The sequence below is a fragment of the Abramis brama genome (genome assembly GCF_963993115.1).
Source record: "Abramis brama genome assembly, chromosome: 19".
NCBI lineage: Eukaryota > Metazoa > Chordata > Actinopteri > Cypriniformes > Leuciscidae > Abramis > Abramis brama.
The window spans coordinates 12,505,038-12,526,727 of record NC_139981.1 but is presented as its reverse complement, the minus strand read 5'-3'; the positions used below and the strand labels follow the sequence as shown (position 1 = coordinate 12,526,727).

Sequence of the window (21,690 nt, the reverse complement as noted above, 5' to 3'; positions counted from 1 at the left end):
TGAAATCTTGTTGCCTGTAACTTTAAAATGGGGTGTTACACTACTGGGGTCAAAGTCTCAGCAAGCCTCTAAGCCCTGGACTATGAATTCCTAAACGTGCAAAACTCTGCCTTTAAAACAGCTGAAACAAATGGAAATTCCTATATTTACTGTTGATGCTTTTACTAATTTACCTTTCAAAGGTAATCCTGCTGCAGTATGTCTTATAGAACATGTAAGTATTACATTATTACAAGAATTTTTTTTGTTTTCTTTTCACAAACTAGTTTCTTACCATTTAAATATGTTAGCACTTAAAAATATCCGTAACTTTACAATAAGGTTTCATTGATAACATTAGTTAAGTACATTAACAAACTAATGAACAATACTCCTACAGCATTTATTAATCTTAGCTAATGTTAATATCAACATTTACTAATACATTAAGATCAAAAGTTGAAAAACATCTAACATTAATAAATGCTGTCAAATATACTGCTAATTGTTAGTTAATGCATTAACTAATGTTAACAAATTAGACATAATTGTAAAGTGTTCCTAAAATATAATATAAGACTATGAAATATATTTCTCTGTAATACATTTAGGAGCTGCAAGATGAGCTTTATCAAAGCATTGCCGCTGAAATGAATTTATCAGAGACTGCTTTCATCACAAGACGGAATTCTATGGATTTTTCCTCAGGTATTCTGCAGCTGAGATGCATGTTGAAATACTCAAACAACTCTTATTTACATTTTGGATTTGATGTATTTTGAAAGGTGCAAAGTTTGGGTTACGCTGGTTTACCCCCAAAACTGAGGTTCCACTATGTGGACATGCAACACTGGCCTCAGCAGCAGTGCTCTTTTACATTAAAAGTAAGAAACGCTCGTCCTGACATTAATCTTATCCCAAAAAACTATGGACTGATGACTGTTCTAAAAGCACAATATCATCACACAGAGAACATCAACCCTGTTGTGGTGTTTGAGACGATGAGTGGGGATCTTTATGTGCGCCAGCATGAAGAATCTCTAATAATGGACTTTCCCTTAAACAAACCAAAGCCCCAGGTATGACCAAAAGACACCTCGTGGACCCTTTCTTCAATAAAAACTAATGTAGACTCATTTATAGATTTTTTTATTTTATTTTGCAGGACCAACATGAACTCAAAGATCTGTTGAAAGTACGTTTTCCAGGACGTAATTTAGCATCATATTAGGTTTCCAATATAACATAAGGAAAAACAAGCTTTTATGTTCATTTTCAGGCTGCTGTTGGAGACTTACCCATTCAGGATGTGTGCTACTGTCCAGCAACAAAGAAACTAATGATTCGTCTAGCTGACACCTGCGACAGGTAATGCTGGACATTCTAAGGCATTTCTGAAAATAACAAGAAAGAAAATAACACTTATGCAGGGGCGTAGTTTACAAATACATTGTTGATGAATATTGGGGGGTGGGGGTGTTGTAACCAATAACCAAAACAAGCAAGGGATGTTCTATTAACGCTTTTCCAGTAACGTTAATAGAACTTTTGTTCAATGTAGTCTGGTCTTCAATAATGTTCTTAAAAGGTTAGCACAGAAACATTATTTATATATTGTTTGTAGAGAGTTTTTAAATGTCCTCAATGTTGGCAGAAAACATTCTTTGAACAACATTCTTCAATTGTCGTTTAAATATTAAGATCACTAACTTTTGGCTTTACGGTTGGATGCTACACAGCAAAATTAACACCCTGTGTTTCATTAACACCTCTCAATGTTCATATGTGTCCACACTATAGAGTTAACTGTAACACTGAAACCGCGCTGGAGTTTAATGGTCAATCATCACTTAATTATCTAATAGTGATGACACACTGAAGGAAAGAGGATCAAACATTTGAAGTCACCATTGTGGTGGTTAAGTGTTTCCTGTAGTTGGGCTCTTGACTCTTGATTGTTTTATTCGTTTTTCTTTGGCTGTACCTGTAATATCCTTATTGTAACAAATCCTATAGTTAAACAATTACAAGAACTATGTTACTTTTTCATAAGGCAAAGCACAAGTTAGAATCAAGAGCTTTAAAGTATGGACCTTCTTGAATTATTAACTAAACAATTGGTTTAACTCATGTGTAAAATGTGTTCTGCTAATAAAGACATAGGAAAAACCTGGCTTTCAGATATTACAAGAGATGACAGGAAATCAACATTTTCAGTATGAGAAAATTGTAAGTTAAGTTAGTTTGACCTACCATAGCACTTTGATTTACAAAATTATGTCAAACTATAAGGTTTTAGGTCCTATATAATAATATCCTACATAAACAAGTATTTGTTAACTAGGGTATTACTTTATTGCAGTTATGTTAACAACCAACTTTGCATGTGTGGATGATACCACAAACGACCATTTTGCAAAAATAAACAAACAAATAAATCTCACAAGGGAGCATGCCCCGGGATCCCACTAAATGGTTCACACTTGTATATTGAACCTTTAAGAGTTCTGTCATGTGCTTCATATATAGAACGTGAATGAAGCAGCTCGTAAACTACTTTATCATTAAAATGTAAAAAACCCGTATGAAGTATTAGGCAATCATTTGAGACATTTCTCCTTAAATGAAACCTTTGGTATAAAGGCTTCTTTAAAATGGAGTCAAGAACTCTAGGGTTCTATATTGAACCACTGAACCTTTTTTTCTAAGAGTGTCTGCAAGGTCGTTGACTGTTTGTTGTTGGCAGATCTGAACTTACATCTTTGAGGCCTGAAGCAGAAGCTCTGCTGAAAAGTGAATCTACTGGGAAGCTTAAAGGCGTCATTGTAACAATGAAAGGAGCTCCGACTGCACAGCCTGGATATGACTTTTATTCCCGTTACTTTGCCCCTTGGGTTGGTATCCCTGAAGATCCAGTCACTGGTGAGCTGAAATGATCAACATAGGTCCCTAAATTCAAAAACAACAATACATGTGGAGAAATATGTAGTAGTTTCCACATGTGAATGTAAAGCCATGAATTCTAATGGATATGTACAATGACAACTAGTCATCATAATGTCATATGAATTTGATTAAAAATTACTGATTTAAAAGACTAATGTTTCTTTTTAAAGGGTCTGCACACACAGTTCTCGCTGGTTACTGGTCTGAAAAGCTGAATAAAAAGAAAATGTTGGGTAAAGAGGCCTTTTTTCCCTTTATTGTGCTAGAATAAAAACCAGAATCCACATTAACATGAAGCTGATAATGTCACTAGTCCACAAATTATTTAATAGTTTTCTCAATAAGCTTGAATAAAATGCATAAAATACTGTATTTTTCCTCACAATAAAGTACTTATCCCTTCTATATTTGTTTTTCTAGCCTACCAGTGCTCCAGTCGTGGAGGGGAACTGGAGCTGGAGCTCAGGGATGACGGTCGACTCAACATCAGCGGTCGGGCGCAGATCATTCTTCAGGGAACACTTAAAATCTAGACAACTTCCTCAATCTACTCTTTGAATCTGTGAATTAGTTAATGGAATCATGTTCATTTTCTTTATCAATAAAGAGCTGCAAACTGATGTTTTTTCACCTAGTGGGTAAATATGGCCAAAATGATAATAAATTGAGATTAGGAGACAATTTTTTTTTTGTAAACATTCTACTATCTGATTAAAAACTATAAGTTTGTGAAATCAAATGAATGTTTAAATAATTTTGTTGCAAAATATGAATAAAATTGTCTGTTGAGCAAAGTAAGGCTCAGACATTTTGGTCCATAATGACATAATAGCATCACACAGTTGCTGCAGATTTGTCGGCTGCACATCCATGTGAATCTCATATTCCACCACATCCAAGGTCCTCTATTGGATTGAGATCTGGTGACTGTGGAGGCCATTTGAGTGAAGTGAACTAATTGTCATATTCAAAAAAACAGTTTGAGATGATTTGAGCTTTGTGATGGCACATTATTCTGCTGGAAGTAGCCATCAGAAAATGGGAACACTAGTCATAAAGGGATGGACATGGTCAGCAACAATACTCAAGCTGTGGCGTTTAAACAATGCTCAATTGGTACTAAGAGGCCCAAAGCGTGCAAAGAAAATATCCCCCACACCATTACACCACCAACAGTAGCATGAACCATTGATACAAGGCAGGTTGGATCCATGCTTTCAAGTTGTTTAAGCCAAATTCTGACCCTACCATCTGAATGTCGCAGCAGAAATCGAGAATCAGACCAGGCAATATTTTCCAGTCTTCTATTATTTAATTTTGGGTGCGTAATGATTACTGAGATGGCACATTCTGACAGGACTAAAAATCACTGAAAAGCTCTGGTAATTACTTTACCCATCCCCACCTCTCCATGTTAAACTAATCGTGTCCGAATAGGGCTTAGAGTGAAAAGTTAATCTAAAAAGAAATTTTGAAATCTTAATTCTGTACCTTTAACCTGAGCTGTTATATAAGGTTCAAAGTCTAACTTGATTTCAAAAACTGCTCAAAGAATACCTAAAAGGTATGAGAAAAAACCCCAGAGAGCTGAAGAGCGGTAATCGATGGAAATTCCAATATTTACTGTTGATGCTTTTACCAATGTACCTTTCAAAGGTAATCCTGCTGCAATATGTCTTATGGAGAATGTAAGTATTACATTATCATAAGACTCTATAGATTAGTTATTCATGGTAATACAATGTAAATGTGTTTATGCACAATGTTATAAAATTTTCTCTGTAATACATTTAGGAGCTGCAAGATGAGCTTTATCAAAGCATTGCCGCTGAAATGAATTTATCAGAGACTGCTTTCATCACAAGACGGAATTCTATGGATTTTTCCTCAGGTATTCTGCAGCTGAGATGCATGTTGAAATACTCAAAATCTTAATTACATTTTTGATTTGATGTATTTTGAAAGGTGCGAAGTTTGGGTTACGCTGGTTTACCCCCAAAACTGAGGTTGCACTATGTGGACATGCAACACTGGCCTCAGCAGCAGTGCTCTTTTACATTAAAAGTAAGAAACGCTCATCCTGACATTAATCTTTTACCAAAAAACAATAGACTGATGACTGTTCTTAAAGCACAATATCATCACACAGAGAATATCAACCCTGTTGTGGTGTTTGAGACGATGAGTGGGGATCTTTATGTGCGCCAGCATGAAGAATCTCTAATAATGGACTTCCCCTTAAACAAACCAAAGCCCCAGGTATGACCAAAAGACACCTCGTGGACCCTTTCTTCAATAAAACTAATGTAGACTCTCATGATCATTCAAATAGTTGCTCTTGGTCTAAATTTATAGATTTTTTTATTTTTATTTTGCAGGACCAACATGAACTCAAAGATCTGTTGAAAGTACGTTTTCCAGGATGTAATTTAGCATCATATTAGGTTTCCAATATAACATAAGGAAAAACTAGCTTTTATGTTCATTTTCAGGCTGCTGTTGGAGACTTACCCATTCAGGATGTGTGCTACTGTCCAGCAACATGGAATCTAATGATTCGTCTAGCTGACACCTGCGACAGGTAATGCTGGACATTCTCAGGCATTTCTGAAAATAACAAGAAAGAAAATAAGACTGATGATGGCATTGTATCTGTTAGATGAGATGATTAATGTCAAGAGAGAAATAGAAGACGACCAGCTCAAAGCAAAATTAAATAAAAGCAAACAGCTTTGCAACAGAAAAGAGAGAATCTATTGAAAATTGTATGTCAAGCACATTTGAATTTTTTTTAAGCAACGATCAACTAGAGACAAGAACTTGTAGTATGTTGGTAACATTCTCCAAAAATAAGTTTCAGTAAGTACTGTATAAGTTAAGTTCTAAAAGTTCCATTGTATATAGAACCTTGAATGGTTCAGCCAGGTGCTTCATATAGAGCCTTTTAAGGGTTCAAATTATGGGATAATTTTATGGATTTATTAAGCTGTAATTAAATCGTATGAATTAAGCAGCTTGTAAACATACTTTATCACTAGAGAATAAAAAATTACCCACATCAAGTATTATGCAATCATTTAAGACATTTCTCCTTAAATGAAACCTTTGGTATAAAGGCTTCTTTAAAATGGAGTCAAGAACTCTAGGGTTCTATATTGAACCACTGAACCTTTTTTTCTAAGAGTGTCTGCAAGGTCGTTGACTGTTTGTTGTTGGCAGATCTGAACTTACATCTTTGAGGCCTGAAGCAGAAGCTCTGCTGAAAAGTGAATCTACTGGGAAGCTTAAAGGCGTCATTGTAACAATGAAAGGAGCTCCGACTGCACAGCCTGGATATGACTTCTATTCCCGTTACTTTGCCCCTTGGTATGGAGTCCCTGAAGATCCAGTCTGTGGTGAGCTGAAATGATCAACATAGGTCCCTAAATTCAAAAACAACAATACATGTATGTGGAGAAATATGTAGTAGTTTCCACATGTGAATGTAAAGCCATGAATTCTAATGGATATGTACAATGACAACTAGTCACCATAATGTCATATGAATTTGATCCATGCTTTAAAAGACTAATAATTCTTTTTAAAAGGGTCTGCACACACAGTTCTCGCTGGTTACTGGTCTGAAAAGCTGAATAAAAAGAAAATGTTGGGTAAAGGCCTTTTTCCCCCCTTTATTGTGCTAGAATAAAAAACAGAATCCACATTAACATGAAGCTGATAATGTCACTAGTCCACATAAATTATTTAAGTTAATACTTTTCTCAAAAAGCTTGAATAAAATACTGTATTTTTCCTCACAATAAAAAGTACTTATCCCTTCTATATTTGTTTTTCTAGCCTACCAGTGCTCCAGTCGTGGAGGGGAACTGGAGCTCAGGGATGACGGTCGACTCAACATCAGCGGTCGGGCGCAGATCATTCTTCAGGGAACACTTAAAATCTAGACAACTTCCTCAATCTACTCTTTGAATCTGTGAATAATTTAATGAAATCATGTTAATTTTCTTTATCAATAAAGAGCTGCAGACTGATGTTTTTTCACCTAGTGGGTAAATATTGCCAAAATTATAATAAATTGAGATTAGGAGACTAAATAAAATTTTGTAAACATTCTACCAGTCTGAAATCCAAATGAATATTTAATTAATTTATAATTAAATATAAATAAAGCTGTCTGTTAGGCAGAGTAAGGCTAGATCTTCTGTTATTTAAATTTAGAATGTGTTACAGTCATAAGGAGTGTATATAGGCTATGTATACACACACATACTCACCGGCCACTTTATTAGGTACACCTTGCTGGTGCCAGGTTGGACCCCTTTTGTCTTCAAAACTCTTTGTGGCATAGATTCAACAAGGTGCTGGAAACATTTCTCAGAGATTTTGGTCCGAAAATGCCTCGTTGATGCCAGAGTTCAGAAGAGAATGGCCAGACTGGTTCGAGCTGATAGAAAGCCAACAGTAACTCAAAACCACTCGTTACAACCAAGGTATGCAGAAGAGCATCGCTGAACTCACAACATGTCGAACCTTTAAGCAGATGGGCTACAGCAGCAGAAGACCACACCAGGTGACACTCCTGTCAGCTAAGAACAGGCTACAATTCACACGGGCTCACCAAAATTGGACAATAGAAGATTGGAAAAATGTTGCCTGGTCTGAGTCTCGATTTCTGCTGCGACATTCAGATAATAGGGTCATAATTTGGCATAAATAACATAAAAGCATGGATCCAACCTGCCTTGTATCAATGGGCTACTGTTGGTGGTGTAATGGTGTGGGGGATATTTTCTTGACACACTTCCCGCCCCTTAGTACCAATTGAGCATTGTTTAAACGCCACAGCTTGAGTATTGTTGCTGACCATGTCCATCCCTTTCACCAGATCTCAATCCAATAGAGCACCTTGGATGTGGTGGAACGTGAGATTCACATTATGGATGTGCAGCCGACAAATCTGCAGCAACTGCGTGATGCTATCATGTCATTATGCACCATTATGCAGTCCTATCTGTCTGTCTCTGTCTGTATACGTCTGAAAACGACAGACAGATAGAAAGATAGGATTTTAAGGATAATATAACAGTGAAAAGTCCATCTAGAAACACATTTTGAAATCTCAAGTCTGTACCTTTAACCTGAGCTGTTATATCATAAAGGTTCAAAGTCTAACTTGATTTTGAAAAACTGCTCTAAGAATACCTAAAAGGTACGAGAAAAAACCCAGAGAGCTGAAGAGCGGTAATCGATGGAAATTCCAATATTTACGGTTGATGCTTTTACCAATGTACCTTTCAAAGGTAATCCTGCTGCAATATGTCTTATGGAGAATGTAAGTATTACATTATCATAAGACTATAGATTAGTTATTCATGGTAATACAATGTAAATGTGTTTATGCACAATGTTATAAAATTTTCTGGTAACACTTTACAATAAGGTTCCTTTATTAAACATTAGTAAATGTATTAACTAACATGAACTAACAATGAGCAATACATTTATTACTGTTTTTGTTAATCTTTGTTAATGTTAGTTAATGAAAATAAAGCTGTTCATTGTTTGTTCATGTTAGTTCACAGTGCATTACCTAATGTTAACAAGATTTTAATAAAGTATTAGTAAATGTTGAAATTAACATTAACAAAGATGAACAAATGCTGTATAAGTGCAGTTCATTATTAGTTAATGTTAACTAATGTAGTTAACTAATGAACCTTATTGTAAAGTGTTACCAATTTTCTCTGTAATACATTTAGGAGCTGCAAGATGAGCTTTATCAAAGCATTGCCGCTGAAATGAATTTATCAGAGACTGCTTTCATCACAAGATGGAATTCTATGGATTTTTCCTCAGGTATTCTGCAGCTGAGATGCATGTTGAAATACTCAAACTCTTATTTACATTTTTGATTTGATGTATTTTGAAAGGTGCGAAGTTTGGGTTACGCTGGTTTAGCCCCAAAACTGAGGTTCCACTATGTGGACATGCAACACTGGCCTCAGCAGCAGTGCTCTTTTACATTAAAAGTAAGAAACGCTTGTCCTGACATACATTTTTTACCAAAAAACTATGGACTGATGACTGTTCTAAAAGCACAATATCATCACACAGAGAACATCAACCCTGTTGTGGTGTTTGAGACGATGAGTGGGGATCTTTATGTGCGCCAGCATGAAGAATCTCTAATAATGGACTTCCCCTTAAACAAACCAAAGCCCCAGGTATGACCAAAAGACACCTCGTGGACCCTTTCTTCAACAAAAACTAAAATTTACTCTTTAAAGTTGCTTTTGTTCCGAATTTGAGTTTTGAATGCTTTATTTGCAGGACCAACATGAAATCAAGGATCTTTTGAAGGTAAAGCTACCAGTTAGTATTTCTGTTTTTAGTAAGACACAAGCAGAAAATATTTTGTGACACCATTTTGACTTATTTTCAGGCTGCTGTTGGAGACTTACCCATTCAGGATGTGTGCTACAGTCCATCCACAAAGAAACTACTGATTCGTCTAGCTGACACCTGCGACAGGTAATGCTGGACATTTCTGAAATTAACAAAGAAAATTATTATGATGATGTAATTGTATTTGTGTGCATGAGCATTAAATGTGAAAACAGCTTTGCAGAGAAAAATCCATAATCTATTGCACATTTTATGTGAAGTGCATTTTAAATGTTTTAGTGAAACATTCAGTCAGATAAAAAAAAATATTTATTTTTTTAAAGATCTATCTACAATTTACAACACAGTATGCTAAACATTCAGCAGTGCTGTTAATTCTTCATTGTTGGCAGGTCTGAACTTATCTCTTTGAAGCCAGAGGCAGAGACTCTTCTGAGAAATGAGACCACTGGTAAGATTAAAAGTCTCATCGTTACATTGAAAGGACCACAGACCACTCAGTCTGGATATGACTTCTACTCCCGTGTCTTCGCACCCTGGGTTGGTGTCCCTGAAGATCCAGTCACTGGTGAGCAGAACATTCAAAAGCCATTTGAATGAGAAATGTGTACAATGTAAAACTCCGAAATATTACTAAACCATCATGATGGGCCTCCCTGGACATGCATAAGAGAAATCAGTGCTTACTAGCAATCATCAATGCGTCATACTTTATTTCTAAAAGGGTCTGCACATTCAGTTCTTGCTGGCTATTGGTCTGAGAAGCTGGAGAAAAAGAAAATGATGGGTAACAGCCACCTTTTCCTTCACTGCATCATGTCATCACATACACTGGAATGAATATAAATATATCAATGAACAAGTTTAAAAGTAAACTTCCAAGGATGAGTAACTGTAAAGTTCTGCTAACATTAACAAAACAAGCTAGAATAAGACATATCTCCATTATGTTTGTTTTTCTAGCTTACCAGTGTTCCAGTCGTGGTGGTGAGGTAAGGCTGCAGATAAGAGATGACGGTCGACTGGACATCATTGGTCAGGCGCAGATCATTCTTCAGGGAACTTTTAAAATCTAGACAATCTTGCAAAACCAATTCATTGAATATGCGGTTAGTTTTGATGGAAATCAAGTGCATTTAATTTTCACTTTATTATGTGAGGGTACATTTTAAGTTATGTGCGATTTAATAAAATGTATACAACAGTTCGTTCTGGTTCTCGATTCTGATTGGCTGTCCAATCCAGTCCAGAGCCATTGATTGCCTATTTGGCCGAATCACAGTCGTGCTAATATATGAGCAATATCACACAAGTAGCCGTGCAATAACGCTAACAGCCGTGCTGATACAGAGCCATATTGCACGGCTACGTAAATAAATATAATCAACAACCAAGTGTCTTTAAAAAGACTTCTTTTGTGCTGAACTACCTTCTGCCAGATTCAAATCTCAAGTCAACAGTTTAACAGTTGAGCCCAAGCCTCCATTACTAATTAAAAACTAGCATCAACTGATCAGTGCTCAAAAAATGCTGGGGAATCATTGAACTTTAAGTGACCCTACAAGAGTGATTATTGATAGGCTGTCTGTAAAAAAACAAAAAAACAATCACATTTTAAGGAAGAAAAAAAAAAAAAAATCATCCACTGACTTTCAAAGCTGCTACATGTAAACGACTTTCGACTTCGAGGAGCTTGATAGAAATGTAGTGGGGTGAAAAGTACAATATTTGTCTTTCAAATGTAGTTAAAGTCGTAAGTTTCCAGAAAAAAATAATACTCAAGTGGAGTACAGATACTCAAAAAGTGTACTTAAGTACAGTACTCAAGTAAATGTACTTCGTTACTGTTCACCTTTGATGTTATTTATATAAAATATTACTTATTGAAAAATAATTCAAGGGATAGGGGATATAGAATAGAATGTAATACTTTTTTGCAATTTTTTATTAAACAAAATCTTTAAACTCTTAAAACAGGAGAAATAACACTAAACAAATATACAAATACAAATATATATAATTAAAATGTAATGGATTTAAAAAACATGTGATATGAGGTAGGAATTAATTCGGTGAAGACAATTGTAATTATGTAAGCATGTACTAAGGCCTGTCAATACTGATTCTATATTAAATTTGACATTTATCATTAAAACAAAATAAAAGTTGTCTACAGTTATTTGAAGCTTATGTGTACCATTTCATTTAAATGTTTTCAAGTAATTGTTTCACAGCATTATCTTTGTGCCATACACCAAGTATCAGAAGGGTTTTTGTTTTTATCACAAGTGGATTCCAGGTAGTGCCTCATGGGCGGCAGGAGGTAGCTGGAAGATGTGGCTTAAATTAAGGACAATTTCAAAAACGCGATTTCACCAAAGAAGTTATGCTAATTTCAATGAAAGAGTGACAAAAAGTCACATCAAAAGACTGAATAAACCGGCACTGAGAGTAAACGCAGCTGTAAAGGATATCATATCTTCCCGTTGAAGGTGACGGAGGAGTTTCTCTAGTGGCGCGTACCGGCGAAGGGTGGGGGCCGAGCCCAGCATGAGGAGCTTGTGTTTGGCTCTAGTGATGGCCACATTCAGTCTACGCCAGTCTCGGAGCAACTCTCCCAGCTGAAAAATTATTTGACATCTCAGAATAATGAAAATGATCTAGTGCATAATGGTTCTTCGTTAATCACCACAGCAACAGATTATACTTAAGACCATCATACCATACAGATCTGCACTGCAATGAACAGTTAATTGGTTTAAATGGTAACATAATAAGTTTGTTTAAAATTCAGGAGGAAGGCCACTTACGTTGCCCTCAGGGTTGCTTCTAACAAAGGACACAATGATGACACTCTTGTCACGTCCTTGGTATTTGTCCACAGTGTTGACTTCCAGAGCTTTAAAGGCGTCTCCCTGTAGCAGACTGGAGATGGCTTTCAGCTGTTGCCGATATGGAGCAATGACCCCAATATCTGACGCTCTGCATCCAGCCTACGACACATTTAAAATGACCATTTAATTTCAAGTACTACATAAAAAAATAGATTTCAGTGTTTCATACAACTAATGGCATGTTCGGACCTTGAGCAGCAAAGTGACAAGGGCTTGTACCAAGATGGCTTCTGTGTGGTTGCTGATTCCACTTTTCTCCACAGTCTCATGGGCGGGAACCTGAAGAAAGGTACAGTACATAAGGATAAGGTAGGAAAAGAAAATTTAGTATTCCATAATAGGCAAAATGAGATAAAGTCTAAAGCCCTGTTCGCAGTCATACCGCCAGCGACTTTTTCGCTGCATGTCACTAGTCTCTGTACTGTGAAGTCGCTCTAATGTTTTTGGTAGACTGCACTCTGGACATATCTTTAGAAATCATATCTTTATATATTGCCAGTAAAACTAAGATATTCTAATTTGACTGTTGCTGGATGCCACTGGTGGCATGAACAGGGCTTTAAAAAAGAAAGAAAAGAAAGTAAGACTGACCTCAGAGGTGTCCAGGAAACAGACAGGACTACTGGGCTCCAGTGCAGCCTGGACCCAAGCACTGTACTGTGGCTGACACACATACAGGTCCAGTTCCTTCTCAACCTGAGCTCTGCTGGGCAGCTGCAGCACTGCGCTTGCCGTCCTTTCAGAACCACACTCCAGTCGGCCCTCATACATCAGAGCGTTGCTCAGGGACATGATCGCACTGCAGGACACAAAACAAGTGTAAGAGCTGCACAGCTGCAGCTGGTGGTTGTGAATATTCTCAAAACTGTATCAGAAAAATCACCTACTAGTATTCTACTTGATTTTTAAATGCCTTTATTAGAGATATTTAATATTAACAAGGATTAGTCTGAATCTTTAACCCCAAATTTTGTTTTTTAATTTGCCATTTAACAATCACATATGTACAGTCTGAATGTCTGACTGGTGTAAATCCCCACCTGTTCATTCGATATTGGACATTCAGCTGAACAACTGCATCACTGTGGTGCTCCAGACGCTTAAACAAACTCTCATCCATACCCAAGGACCTGAGTAAAAAAAAAAAAAAGTTTGTGGTCAAATAATGGGTTAGGCCAGGGTAACAATATGGTCATGGTTTAACTTGGCTAGTTTTGGCAGCTTCATATTTATGATTAAAACAACAAGCTGTATTCAGCAATGCAAAACATGAAAATCTTGCAAAGGTTCATCTGAATGCAGACAAAAGTGAACTACCTGGCTTCAGCATTCTGCACAATAGGAGGAAGCTGTTGGTGGTCTCCCACCAGGACAAAGCGCTGGGCATAGAACAGCGGTCCCAAACATACAGGTTGACTGATCTGAGACGCCTCATCCACGATGCAGAAGTCAAAGCGTCTGCGGCTGAAAATTGGGTGCTTCACACCCATACAGGTGGTGGCCACAATAAGCTACAAGAAAAAAAGAAGGTGATATTTACAATGATAAATATTTTGCATAATGTGAAACAGTCATTTTCCCATTATCCCTCACATGTCACATACACTACAATTCAAAAGTTTGGGGTCAGACAAAGGAAGTGCAGATTTTTTTTTACTTTAATACTTATTTAGCTATTTAAATTGATCAAAAGTGACAGTAAAGACATTTATAATAATACAAAAGATTTCTATTTCAAATAAATGCTGTTCTTAACTTTCTATTCATTAAAGAATCCTGAAAAATATTATCGGTTTACATAAAAACATTTCTTATTATCAATGTTGAAAACAGCTGTGCTGCTTAATATGTTGCAGCAAATCAGCAGATTAGAATGATATCTGAAGGATCATGTGACTCTGAAGACTACAGTAATGATGCTGAAAATTCAGTTTTGCCATCACAGGAATAAGTTACATTTTAAAACATATAAACTGTAATATTTCAAATTGTAATAATATTTTTAACTGTATTTTTGATCAAATAAATGCCACCTTGGTGAGCATAAGAGACTTTTAAAATGCATTGAAAATCACCAAACCTTTGAACTGTAGTGTACGTGTTATATACAGTACTGTACAATACAGAAGATTTTAATATGTATTACTTCTTTACTGTACAGTTGTTCCAGCTCTTCAAGTGTCTGCATGCCTTTGGCACGACATGACTCCTCTGTGAAGGGCAGGATGTCACGGTGCACTTTTTGAGTACGACCCAGTCGCAGGAAGCCGATCTTAAACCTCTTCAGTTTCAGGAGGATGTTGTCCACAGCAGAGTGGGTGTAGCTAGTCAGAAGAACACTAAATCCACAAGCATGGAGTATCCGCACCTATAAAACAAGGAAGTGCAAAATAAATGTCAGATTAATATTCCTTTGTTCACATATAGAAACCACTAGCATAAACAGGAAGTTTCATTCTACAGGTCAGAAAAACATTTATGTAAACAAACTCAAGCTTACATTTATTAATGTACATGTATTTACTGAATATGAATTCATTCATAAATAAGCCCTTACGCTCTTACCAGTGTACAAATGGTGGTAGTTTTCCCAGTACCTGGCATTCCCACAATAAGCGTGTAATCTCTGGACAGTAGCACTTTTTTCATGGCTTGTTTCTGGGGTTTATTGAGTCCTGAGAGGCAAAATATGATTAAAACACATCATGTAGGAGCAGAGATGCTCTATTATTCACAAGAACACATCAAGGGCATGTTTGAAAGCAGCTCATTGCAGCAGAAAGATTGAAATTATGGTTTATTGAGAGAAGGCAGTGAATGAACACACCTTTCAGAATGTTAGCCACAGTGTCCTTGGCGTCTCGTGGCAAAACACTGCTGAGGCTGTCAATGAACTGGGGAGGCCTGAATTCCACAATCAACTCCCTCAATCTTTCACTGCATAAAAATGTACACATTGAGCTTTTCATATAGATAAAAAACAAAACAAAACACAATTTAAGGGACAAAACAAAAATAAAATGATGATCAGACCTGGCTGGAGTGTTTTCCATTAACATAGACAGGTTTCCTAGATGAGTGCTAAGACCGCATCCACCTTCATCCTGGTCCAGTCGGAAAACTGTGTTTGAGGAATACTTAGAGAGGTTTCTGAAATGATAGGAATGTGGAATTAAGCTTTGATGTACCCTTGAACACTTCAGATTCAGGTCAAATGAATTTCAAAATGATCAACTTAGTGAAAAGCAAGATACTTACTTGTCCAAAGAGCAAGTCACTCCACTGACTGTTATTTCTGTGACGTATCCTGAGGCCAGGCCTATAAGCACAGAGTCCTGATCACTGACCACAATCCTGTCGCCCACTATCAGCCCGGTGAGAGTCTGCTCGCCTTCCTTCCTTTCAAAGCTGTGCTTATATACACCATCAGATAGGACGCTGACGCCTCCAGCTAACCGCATGTTACCCGCACAACCACCACTTTTCTCCCTGAGAATGAACAACATAAGAACAGGGACATTCATTAAGGACAAAAGCATTCAATTAAGTCAAACACACAGTGCTAATCTGCTAAGGATCTGAAACGCATAAAAATAAATAAATAAATAAACAAACTGTTTCAAACACAAATAAAACATAAAACTATTGGAAATAATGAAGAAAATTAAATTAATGGTTCTGCCAAAAATAAAAATTCTGTCATCTTTTACTCCCTGTCCCTCCAAAGAAAGTCCATTTACTACATTTTTTATGGTTTGACCCAAGTCTACTGAAGAGACACGGTCACTTTATATGAACAAGTATAATTTTGCCTTTTTTTCTACGTACCATATTTGTCATGAGTTGATTATGTTCATGTTTAATAAAAATGTATAGAAGCCTAAATGAAGCATGTTCATCATATTAAGCGATCGTGTCTCATATGGATTACTTTTACAATGTCTTTATGAACTTTTTGAAGCTTGAAAGTATTGGTGGAATGGACTTTCAATGGAGGGACAGAAATCTCTTAGGCTTCATTAAAAAGATCTTCATTTGTGTTTCAAAGATGAATGAAAGTCTTCCAAATGGGTTTAAAATAACATGAAGTCGAGTAAATTTATGTTTTTTTTGGGTGAACTAACAATGAACAACTCATATTTTACAAAAGACCCACCTCTGCTGGGAAGTCTGAAGCCAGATATTTCGCCGACCTCCTTTGTTCTCCATGGTGAGAGCCTCCAGCGTGCAGAGCAGCAGCCAGTGGCTGAAGTACTGGAGGTGCATCTGGCTGAGGTGCTCGCTCTCTGACTGCACAAATGCCTGTGGACCTTCACTACAGCTCCCCACGGGATCTCTCTCCACAGCTCTACACAAATGATACATTTCAGCTAAAGCTAAATAGAATTAAAGAACTCTGAAGTTGGAAGTTGTCATGGAAAATGACACACGAAGAGAGAAAAACAGTACCTGTTGTAAACTGCGCAGTTTCTTTTCTGAGGACAGTACTTGCAAGCCTGCTGGTCAGATACCATGGCAGGCAATGGGGCCATTTGACTTCTACCCTCCATCTTGATCAGGTTGTTGCCGATGTGATGGGCCAAAGAGTTCCTTATTTTAATCAGCTCTGTGATGGAAAAAATATTAATCAGTATAGTCATAAATAGGACGTAAGCTTATATGTTTTTGATGTTTCATTGATATGACAAGTCCACCAGCTCTAATTTGTATCAAAAAACTTGATTTAAAGGGATAGTTCACCCAACTATAAAAGTTGTCATTCATTATTCACCCTCATGTCACTCCCAAATCATAAGTCCATTTCATTTTTAAAACACAAATGAAGATATATTTGATGAAATCTGTGGGATTTCTGTCCCTCCATTGAAACTCAAGCTCGTAAAGACATAATAAACATAATCCAAATGAAACTAAAGGATTTAATAAAAGCCTTCTGAAGAGACATTATCGCTTGTAATGATTAAAAGATTTAATTGAGCTAAATTAGATGCTTGATCCACGAGAACCAATTTGGTTTGTTTATGCGTATCACGCAAGCATGTTTGAGCTTCCACAAGGACCAATGAGGCTTTAGGAGAGAAATCTCTCAGGTTTCATCAAATATCTTCATTTGTTTTCTAAAGATGAATGAAAGTCTTATGGGTTTGGAACAACATGAGGGTGAGTAAATGATGACAAAATATATGGATATAAATTATATTTAAAAAAAAATAAAAAATATAAAAACAAACAAACAAACCAACCTCTCCTGTCCATGTGGTTGCCCACAACAGGATGTAGACTGCCAGTCTTCAAATAGACGAGGAATCCTGCCTCTGGATCACAACGTCTAGCTGAGCTCATCAATGTGTACAGAATAACCTAGAATACAAATTAAATGTCTGGAATAAGAAGTGATTTTTTTTTGTACATGTTACATTTCTAAAGCATTTTCTGAAGCATTTTGTACTTGACTGCGATGCTCAATGGAGTTGGACTCCTTGCCGGTTTTCAGCTCCAGTGGCACAATCCTTCCTATGGGCTTTCTGCCTCTCCGGTGAATCCTGACGCCAGCTGTGACATCTATCTTCCCCTTCAGGCCAAAACTCGGACACCAGATGTTCTCCTCGATGTCCACAAAATCTGTGACTGTCATGCTACAGGTTGCATCTTGCTTGCTCAGAGCCCCGTCGCTAGGGCTGATGGTAAATAACCACACAAACCATTAAGTTCATCCATTATATCAATCTGTACAAACCAGAAAATGCTGAGAGCCTGCTGGGCTTGCTGTAATTGCTTGTTTGAAGAACTATATACACTCACAGTTTCAGAGTGAGCTGCTTTTGTCCAGCCTGTGGTGAAGTGTGAAGGTAGTGTTTTGCCCACTCAGATAAAGAGGGAAGATATTCTTCAACTTCCTGTCTCATGTCAGCCTGAGTCAGCTTTAGACTGTACCTAATTAACCAAGCACAAGACATTTCACAATACTTATAAGGCACTGACATAATATATGGAGCTTCATTACTGTGGTCAAATGCTGTATTACCATGATATAGTAAAGATGTACACAACAGATCCTTAAGTTGTGCCTCTAAACATGGAATTTATATTAAATGATAGCCCTTACATTTGTCCGAGGTAGTTGGGGCTTCTTAGGGCATCTGAGGCAAATGTCTGTATCCTCTCTGGAGAGAAATCGGAGGACATGGCTGCTTTTTGGAAGATATCATGAACTATGGTACCATTTAGCATCTGCTTAGATCCACCATCAAATGCCTGCTTAAAAATCACACACAAGTGTTTTGATTATTTGAAGCACTAAAATTGTATGTACTCTAAAAAACAATTAGCATCATCATTTAAGGGAAAGAGATTTTTATCAGGATTATTTGATTGTTCCGACGAACATTTATTATAGCGTTTATTTGAAACATTTATCTTTTGTAACATTATAAATGTAATTTACTTTTGATCAATGAATGCGCACTTGCTGAATAAAAATATAAATTTCTTTAAAAAAAAGAAAAAAGAATAGTGAGACACATTCACAACATTCAATTTCCACACCTTAAACATCTCTCCCAGCACCCCTCTCCTCATACAGCGAATACTGCTGGCAATGCTGGTCCCAGATATCAGCAGGTCAGGCAGCAGAACCAGAAAACCAGAGTCTCTGTCAATCGTCCACAAGCCAGAAACACTCCTCCCTTCCAAGTGAATGATGTCCCCCACAGCAACCGGAGAACTCTCCCTTTAGAAAAGAGGTTGAAAAGTTCAAAAACAAAGACAGTCAAAGAGAAAGAACTCTCTCAAGAATCTTTCAAATAGTCAAGTAACATTTTGTACCAGCCATCTTTGAGAACACAAGTCTCTGTGGACTGTGTCGTCTTTGAGCAGGTGATGGTTAAGTGTTTCTCTGTGCCACTTCGTGATGAAGTGACGTCTTGTACATCCAGTACCCAGTATCGGTTAAGAACACCAGAGGTCAGTGTAACATGCTCTGGTATGCCTTTGATTTTTCTAAAAGTCAAGAAAAAAATGTTATGTTCAGTTTTAGTACACAAAAATCACCAAATAAAGGCACACTTATGTACACATAAATAGGTTGAATAAAAAATTCATACTCATGACTGAACTTCTTGGGTTTTGGCACCTCAGATTTTTGCTCCATGCCATCATCAAACCACTCATCTATCAAATCAGTAAAATCATCCTCAAAAGGGGCTGGCAAGGTCTTTCCATCAGCACTTTTTTCTTTCACTTGAAGCTCAGCAGTACTCAAGGGCCTCTTCTTAGTAATAGGACAGTTGAGAAAAGTCTCTTTTTCTTCAGTAGACCCATTTTTCATCCATGAACTATAAGACATCACAAGATCTAAGTCATTTGTTCCAGAAACCACACCCAGCTTCACATTATGAGCAAGTGAATTCTCTTTCTCACTGGTACTAAAGCTCAGCTGATGAGAGGATTTTTTTGAGAGCTTTGAGAAACCATCAGTTTTTCCATTCATTTTCACACAAGGCCCAGTTGCCAATCGGCTACTCTCAATACTAACAGACTCGGCTTTGATTTTTTTCTCAGGACTCTTTCGGAACAAAACAGAGAGCGTTCTCAAAGACTCATTTCGCTTAGTCACTGGTAAGCTTGTGTCGCACTCAGGTGGTTTCTGAACTTGCATGATCCTGGACCGCTTGGCACTCTGGATGTTTTCTGAGCTGTGCAACAACCTCTTTACAGAGCCAGAGTGACTAACACCTTTCTTACGCTCAAAAGTGTCCTCTGACTCTGGACTGCTGTTGTTCCGTGGCTGCATCAGCTTACGTGCCATCAGGCTAGGTTTACCCCTGACACCTTTAGTATGTAGACCACGGGACACAGGTGAGCGGTTCTCATATGAAGTGTCGGAAGGGTTCTCGGTCCTCAGACTGTCAGGCGTCTCTGGAACGGCAGATGGGTTTGGGGAGCAGGGGACATTTTCATCCTCCACAAAACAAGTCTTCAAAGAAACGGGGGATCTTGTAATTCCAGCTTCAAATCTTTTAGGTGACTTTGGAGAAACCTGAAAAATACAAAGGTATGGTTATCCACCGTATTTTTAATGTAAGAGCAGGCAAAGCCATTTTAAGATTAAAAGGACATCACAAACATTCAAAATAAATTCAAGGGCTTTTTGGAAATTCACAAAAAAAGGGTTTGAGTCACTCCATTTACTCCAAATTTAATAAAAGAATAATAATACACACTTTTCTTTTTGAAATGTCATCTTTATTTGAGTGAACTGTAGATAGATTTAGGGCTAATTATAATTTATTTTATTATGTTTTTTGAAGCTACAAACTGGTATTTGTCATATTATTATTACTGTAGTAAAACACACCAGTTTGCAGCATAAATTATTTTATTATTTGGACAAAATGTAATGAAAGTGAATAGTGAATGAGGCTGTAAGTCACTAATTTCCTTTGTGTTGTACAGAAGAAATAAAGTCATATAGGTTTGGAACAACATAAAAGTGAGCAAATGAGAATTTTCATTTTTGGGTGAACTATGAAAATAAGTTAACTAGATTAGTATTATGTACTTACTTTTGAGAGGAAAAAGGCAGAAATGTTTGACTGAACTCCATTGACCATCTACAATAACAACAAAAATGTTAGTTAGTAACGTTACACGTTCACAACGGATGACATTTATATCTAGATAGCTAGATGAGGATGATCAACAAAACATCAGATGTCACCATCAAATACTTACGGAAGATCTGCTGGATTTACACTTCATCATCGTGGACTGTAAGTGAATAAAATGACTAAAAAAAGATTGCTCTTCGGAGAAAACAATATCACGACGCAGCTGTAACGTTACTGGTAAGTTATCAAAACATAAAAACCTCTCACAAAACTGTGTCAGCTGCACATAAAAATAGACACTGCTATAAGTTAGCTCAAATCTAGCTCCAGAAACATATTTTCTCACAGAGCAACGGTGTTCACATTTGATTTCACATAAAACAAAAAACAGCAGATATCTTGCGTAAATAACCTGCAGCGTAAACACTCGAAAATTCCCGCGTACAGTCAGTGAACAGATCGAGATCACACGAGAAGTCAAACGGTTTCCTCGTTGTTGTTTTTTGTGCGGAATTTACATCGCCATTACAGACACACTGCCACCTAGCGACTTGTTGCTAGACAAGCTGGAAACAATATTTTTATTAGCCGCATTTTATTAGAACCACATTAGCCTCACGTCATATTTAAATGAAAAACTGGCAATTATTATATCGTTATTTTCTGTAATGGTACAGAATTTTGGTGTTACCAAGGCAACAATAAAGAAATAGCTGTTGAGGCTCGCTTGAGGGCGGCACATTTTTGAAAGTTAACATGGTAAGCATTTATGTTTATTTCAGGTGCTTTGGATAAATAAAATGTGGGTTGTGGGCAGAGGTTAAATTGGGCAGGAGCGCACCGGAGCGCAGCTCCGC

At 37.1% G+C, this 21,690-nt stretch overlaps 4 protein-coding genes across 4 annotated transcripts; 3 read left to right on the top strand and 1 right to left on the bottom strand.

The window, feature by feature from the left end:
• The first annotated feature begins 66 nt into the window (after nucleotides 1-66).
• Nucleotides 67-3,732, top strand: LOC311069258 (phenazine biosynthesis-like domain-containing protein). The gene is made up of 9 exons (XM_084092290.1): nucleotides 67-214; nucleotides 591-687; nucleotides 765-863; nucleotides 949-1,058; nucleotides 1,145-1,174; nucleotides 1,259-1,347; nucleotides 2,726-2,901; nucleotides 3,096-3,158; nucleotides 3,346-3,732. Exons 1-9 carry the CDS (start codon nucleotides 131-133, stop codon nucleotides 3,456-3,458), a joined length of 861 nt encoding a protein of 286 aa, XP_083948416.1. The 5' UTR covers nucleotides 67-130; the 3' UTR covers nucleotides 3,459-3,732.
• Nucleotides 3,733-4,454: 722 nt separating this feature from the next.
• On the top strand, nucleotides 4,455-7,038 carry LOC311069260 (phenazine biosynthesis-like domain-containing protein). The gene is made up of 9 exons (XM_084092292.1): nucleotides 4,455-4,613; nucleotides 4,720-4,816; nucleotides 4,891-4,989; nucleotides 5,075-5,184; nucleotides 5,304-5,333; nucleotides 5,418-5,506; nucleotides 6,145-6,320; nucleotides 6,513-6,575; nucleotides 6,763-7,038. Exons 1-9 carry the CDS (start codon nucleotides 4,530-4,532, stop codon nucleotides 6,867-6,869), a joined length of 855 nt encoding a protein of 284 aa, XP_083948418.1. The 5' UTR covers nucleotides 4,455-4,529; the 3' UTR covers nucleotides 6,870-7,038.
• Nucleotides 7,039-8,095: 1,057 nt separating this feature from the next.
• LOC311069259 (phenazine biosynthesis-like domain-containing protein) lies at nucleotides 8,096-10,919 on the top strand. Its single transcript, XM_084092291.1, has 9 exons — nucleotides 8,096-8,257; nucleotides 8,685-8,781; nucleotides 8,856-8,954; nucleotides 9,040-9,149; nucleotides 9,256-9,285; nucleotides 9,368-9,456; nucleotides 9,723-9,898; nucleotides 10,055-10,117; nucleotides 10,294-10,919. The coding sequence occupies exons 1-9, from the start codon at nucleotides 8,174-8,176 to the stop codon at nucleotides 10,404-10,406; spliced, it is 861 nt and encodes a 286-aa protein (XP_083948417.1). The 5' UTR covers nucleotides 8,096-8,173; the 3' UTR covers nucleotides 10,407-10,919.
• A 329-nt stretch (nucleotides 10,920-11,248) lies between these two features.
• Nucleotides 11,249-21,315, bottom strand: dna2 (DNA replication helicase/nuclease 2). Its single transcript, XM_084092289.1, has 23 exons — nucleotides 20,958-21,315; nucleotides 20,789-20,836; nucleotides 19,328-20,262; nucleotides 19,050-19,223; nucleotides 18,771-18,954; nucleotides 18,331-18,479; nucleotides 18,027-18,158; nucleotides 17,674-17,902; nucleotides 17,468-17,585; nucleotides 16,674-16,830; nucleotides 16,381-16,572; nucleotides 15,483-15,713; nucleotides 15,258-15,374; nucleotides 15,052-15,161; nucleotides 14,790-14,899; nucleotides 14,371-14,592; nucleotides 13,542-13,735; nucleotides 13,265-13,354; nucleotides 12,816-13,023; nucleotides 12,414-12,503; nucleotides 12,141-12,323; nucleotides 11,805-11,951; nucleotides 11,249-11,666 (listed from the first exon to the last, which is right to left on the bottom strand). Exons 1-23 carry the CDS (start codon nucleotides 20,985-20,987, stop codon nucleotides 11,613-11,615), a joined length of 4,104 nt encoding a protein of 1,367 aa, XP_083948415.1. The 5' UTR covers nucleotides 20,988-21,315; the 3' UTR covers nucleotides 11,249-11,612.
• Nucleotides 21,316-21,690: the final 375 nt, after the last annotated feature.

Excerpts from the sequence above, each read along its gene's own strand:
- LOC311069258 (XM_084092290.1), top strand. The coding sequence starts at position 131 with ATGGAAATTCCTATATTTACTGTTGATGCTTTTACTAATTTACCTTTC. Across the intron at positions 215-590 it reads CAGTATGTCTTATAGAACAT|GAGCTGCAAGATGAGCTTTA; the intron begins GTAAGTATTACA and ends TAATACATTTAG. Across the intron at positions 1,175-1,258 it reads AACTCAAAGATCTGTTGAAA|GCTGCTGTTGGAGACTTACC; the intron begins GTACGTTTTCCA and ends GTTCATTTTCAG.
- LOC311069259 (XM_084092291.1), top strand. The coding sequence starts at position 8,174 with ATGGAAATTCCAATATTTACGGTTGATGCTTTTACCAATGTACCTTTC. Across the intron at positions 8,955-9,039 it reads AGTGCTCTTTTACATTAAAA|AGAACATCAACCCTGTTGTG; the intron begins GTAAGAAACGCT and ends ATCATCACACAG. Across the intron at positions 9,286-9,367 it reads AAATCAAGGATCTTTTGAAG|GCTGCTGTTGGAGACTTACC; the intron begins GTAAAGCTACCA and ends ACTTATTTTCAG.
- dna2 (XM_084092289.1), bottom strand. The coding sequence starts at position 20,987 with ATGATGAAGTGTAAATCCAGCAGATCTTCC. Across the intron at positions 17,586-17,673 it reads CCATTGAGCATCGCAGTCAA|GTTATTCTGTACACATTGAT; the intron begins GTACAAAATGCT and ends TTTGTATTCTAG. Across the intron at positions 13,024-13,264 it reads GTCCAATATCGAATGAACAG|TGCGATCATGTCCCTGAGCA; the intron begins GTGGGGATTTAC and ends TGTGTCCTGCAG.
- LOC311069260 (XM_084092292.1), top strand. The coding sequence starts at position 4,530 with ATGGAAATTCCAATATTTACTGTTGATGCTTTTACCAATGTACCTTTC. Across the intron at positions 4,990-5,074 it reads AGTGCTCTTTTACATTAAAA|AGAATATCAACCCTGTTGTG; the intron begins GTAAGAAACGCT and ends ATCATCACACAG. Across the intron at positions 5,334-5,417 it reads AACTCAAAGATCTGTTGAAA|GCTGCTGTTGGAGACTTACC; the intron begins GTACGTTTTCCA and ends GTTCATTTTCAG.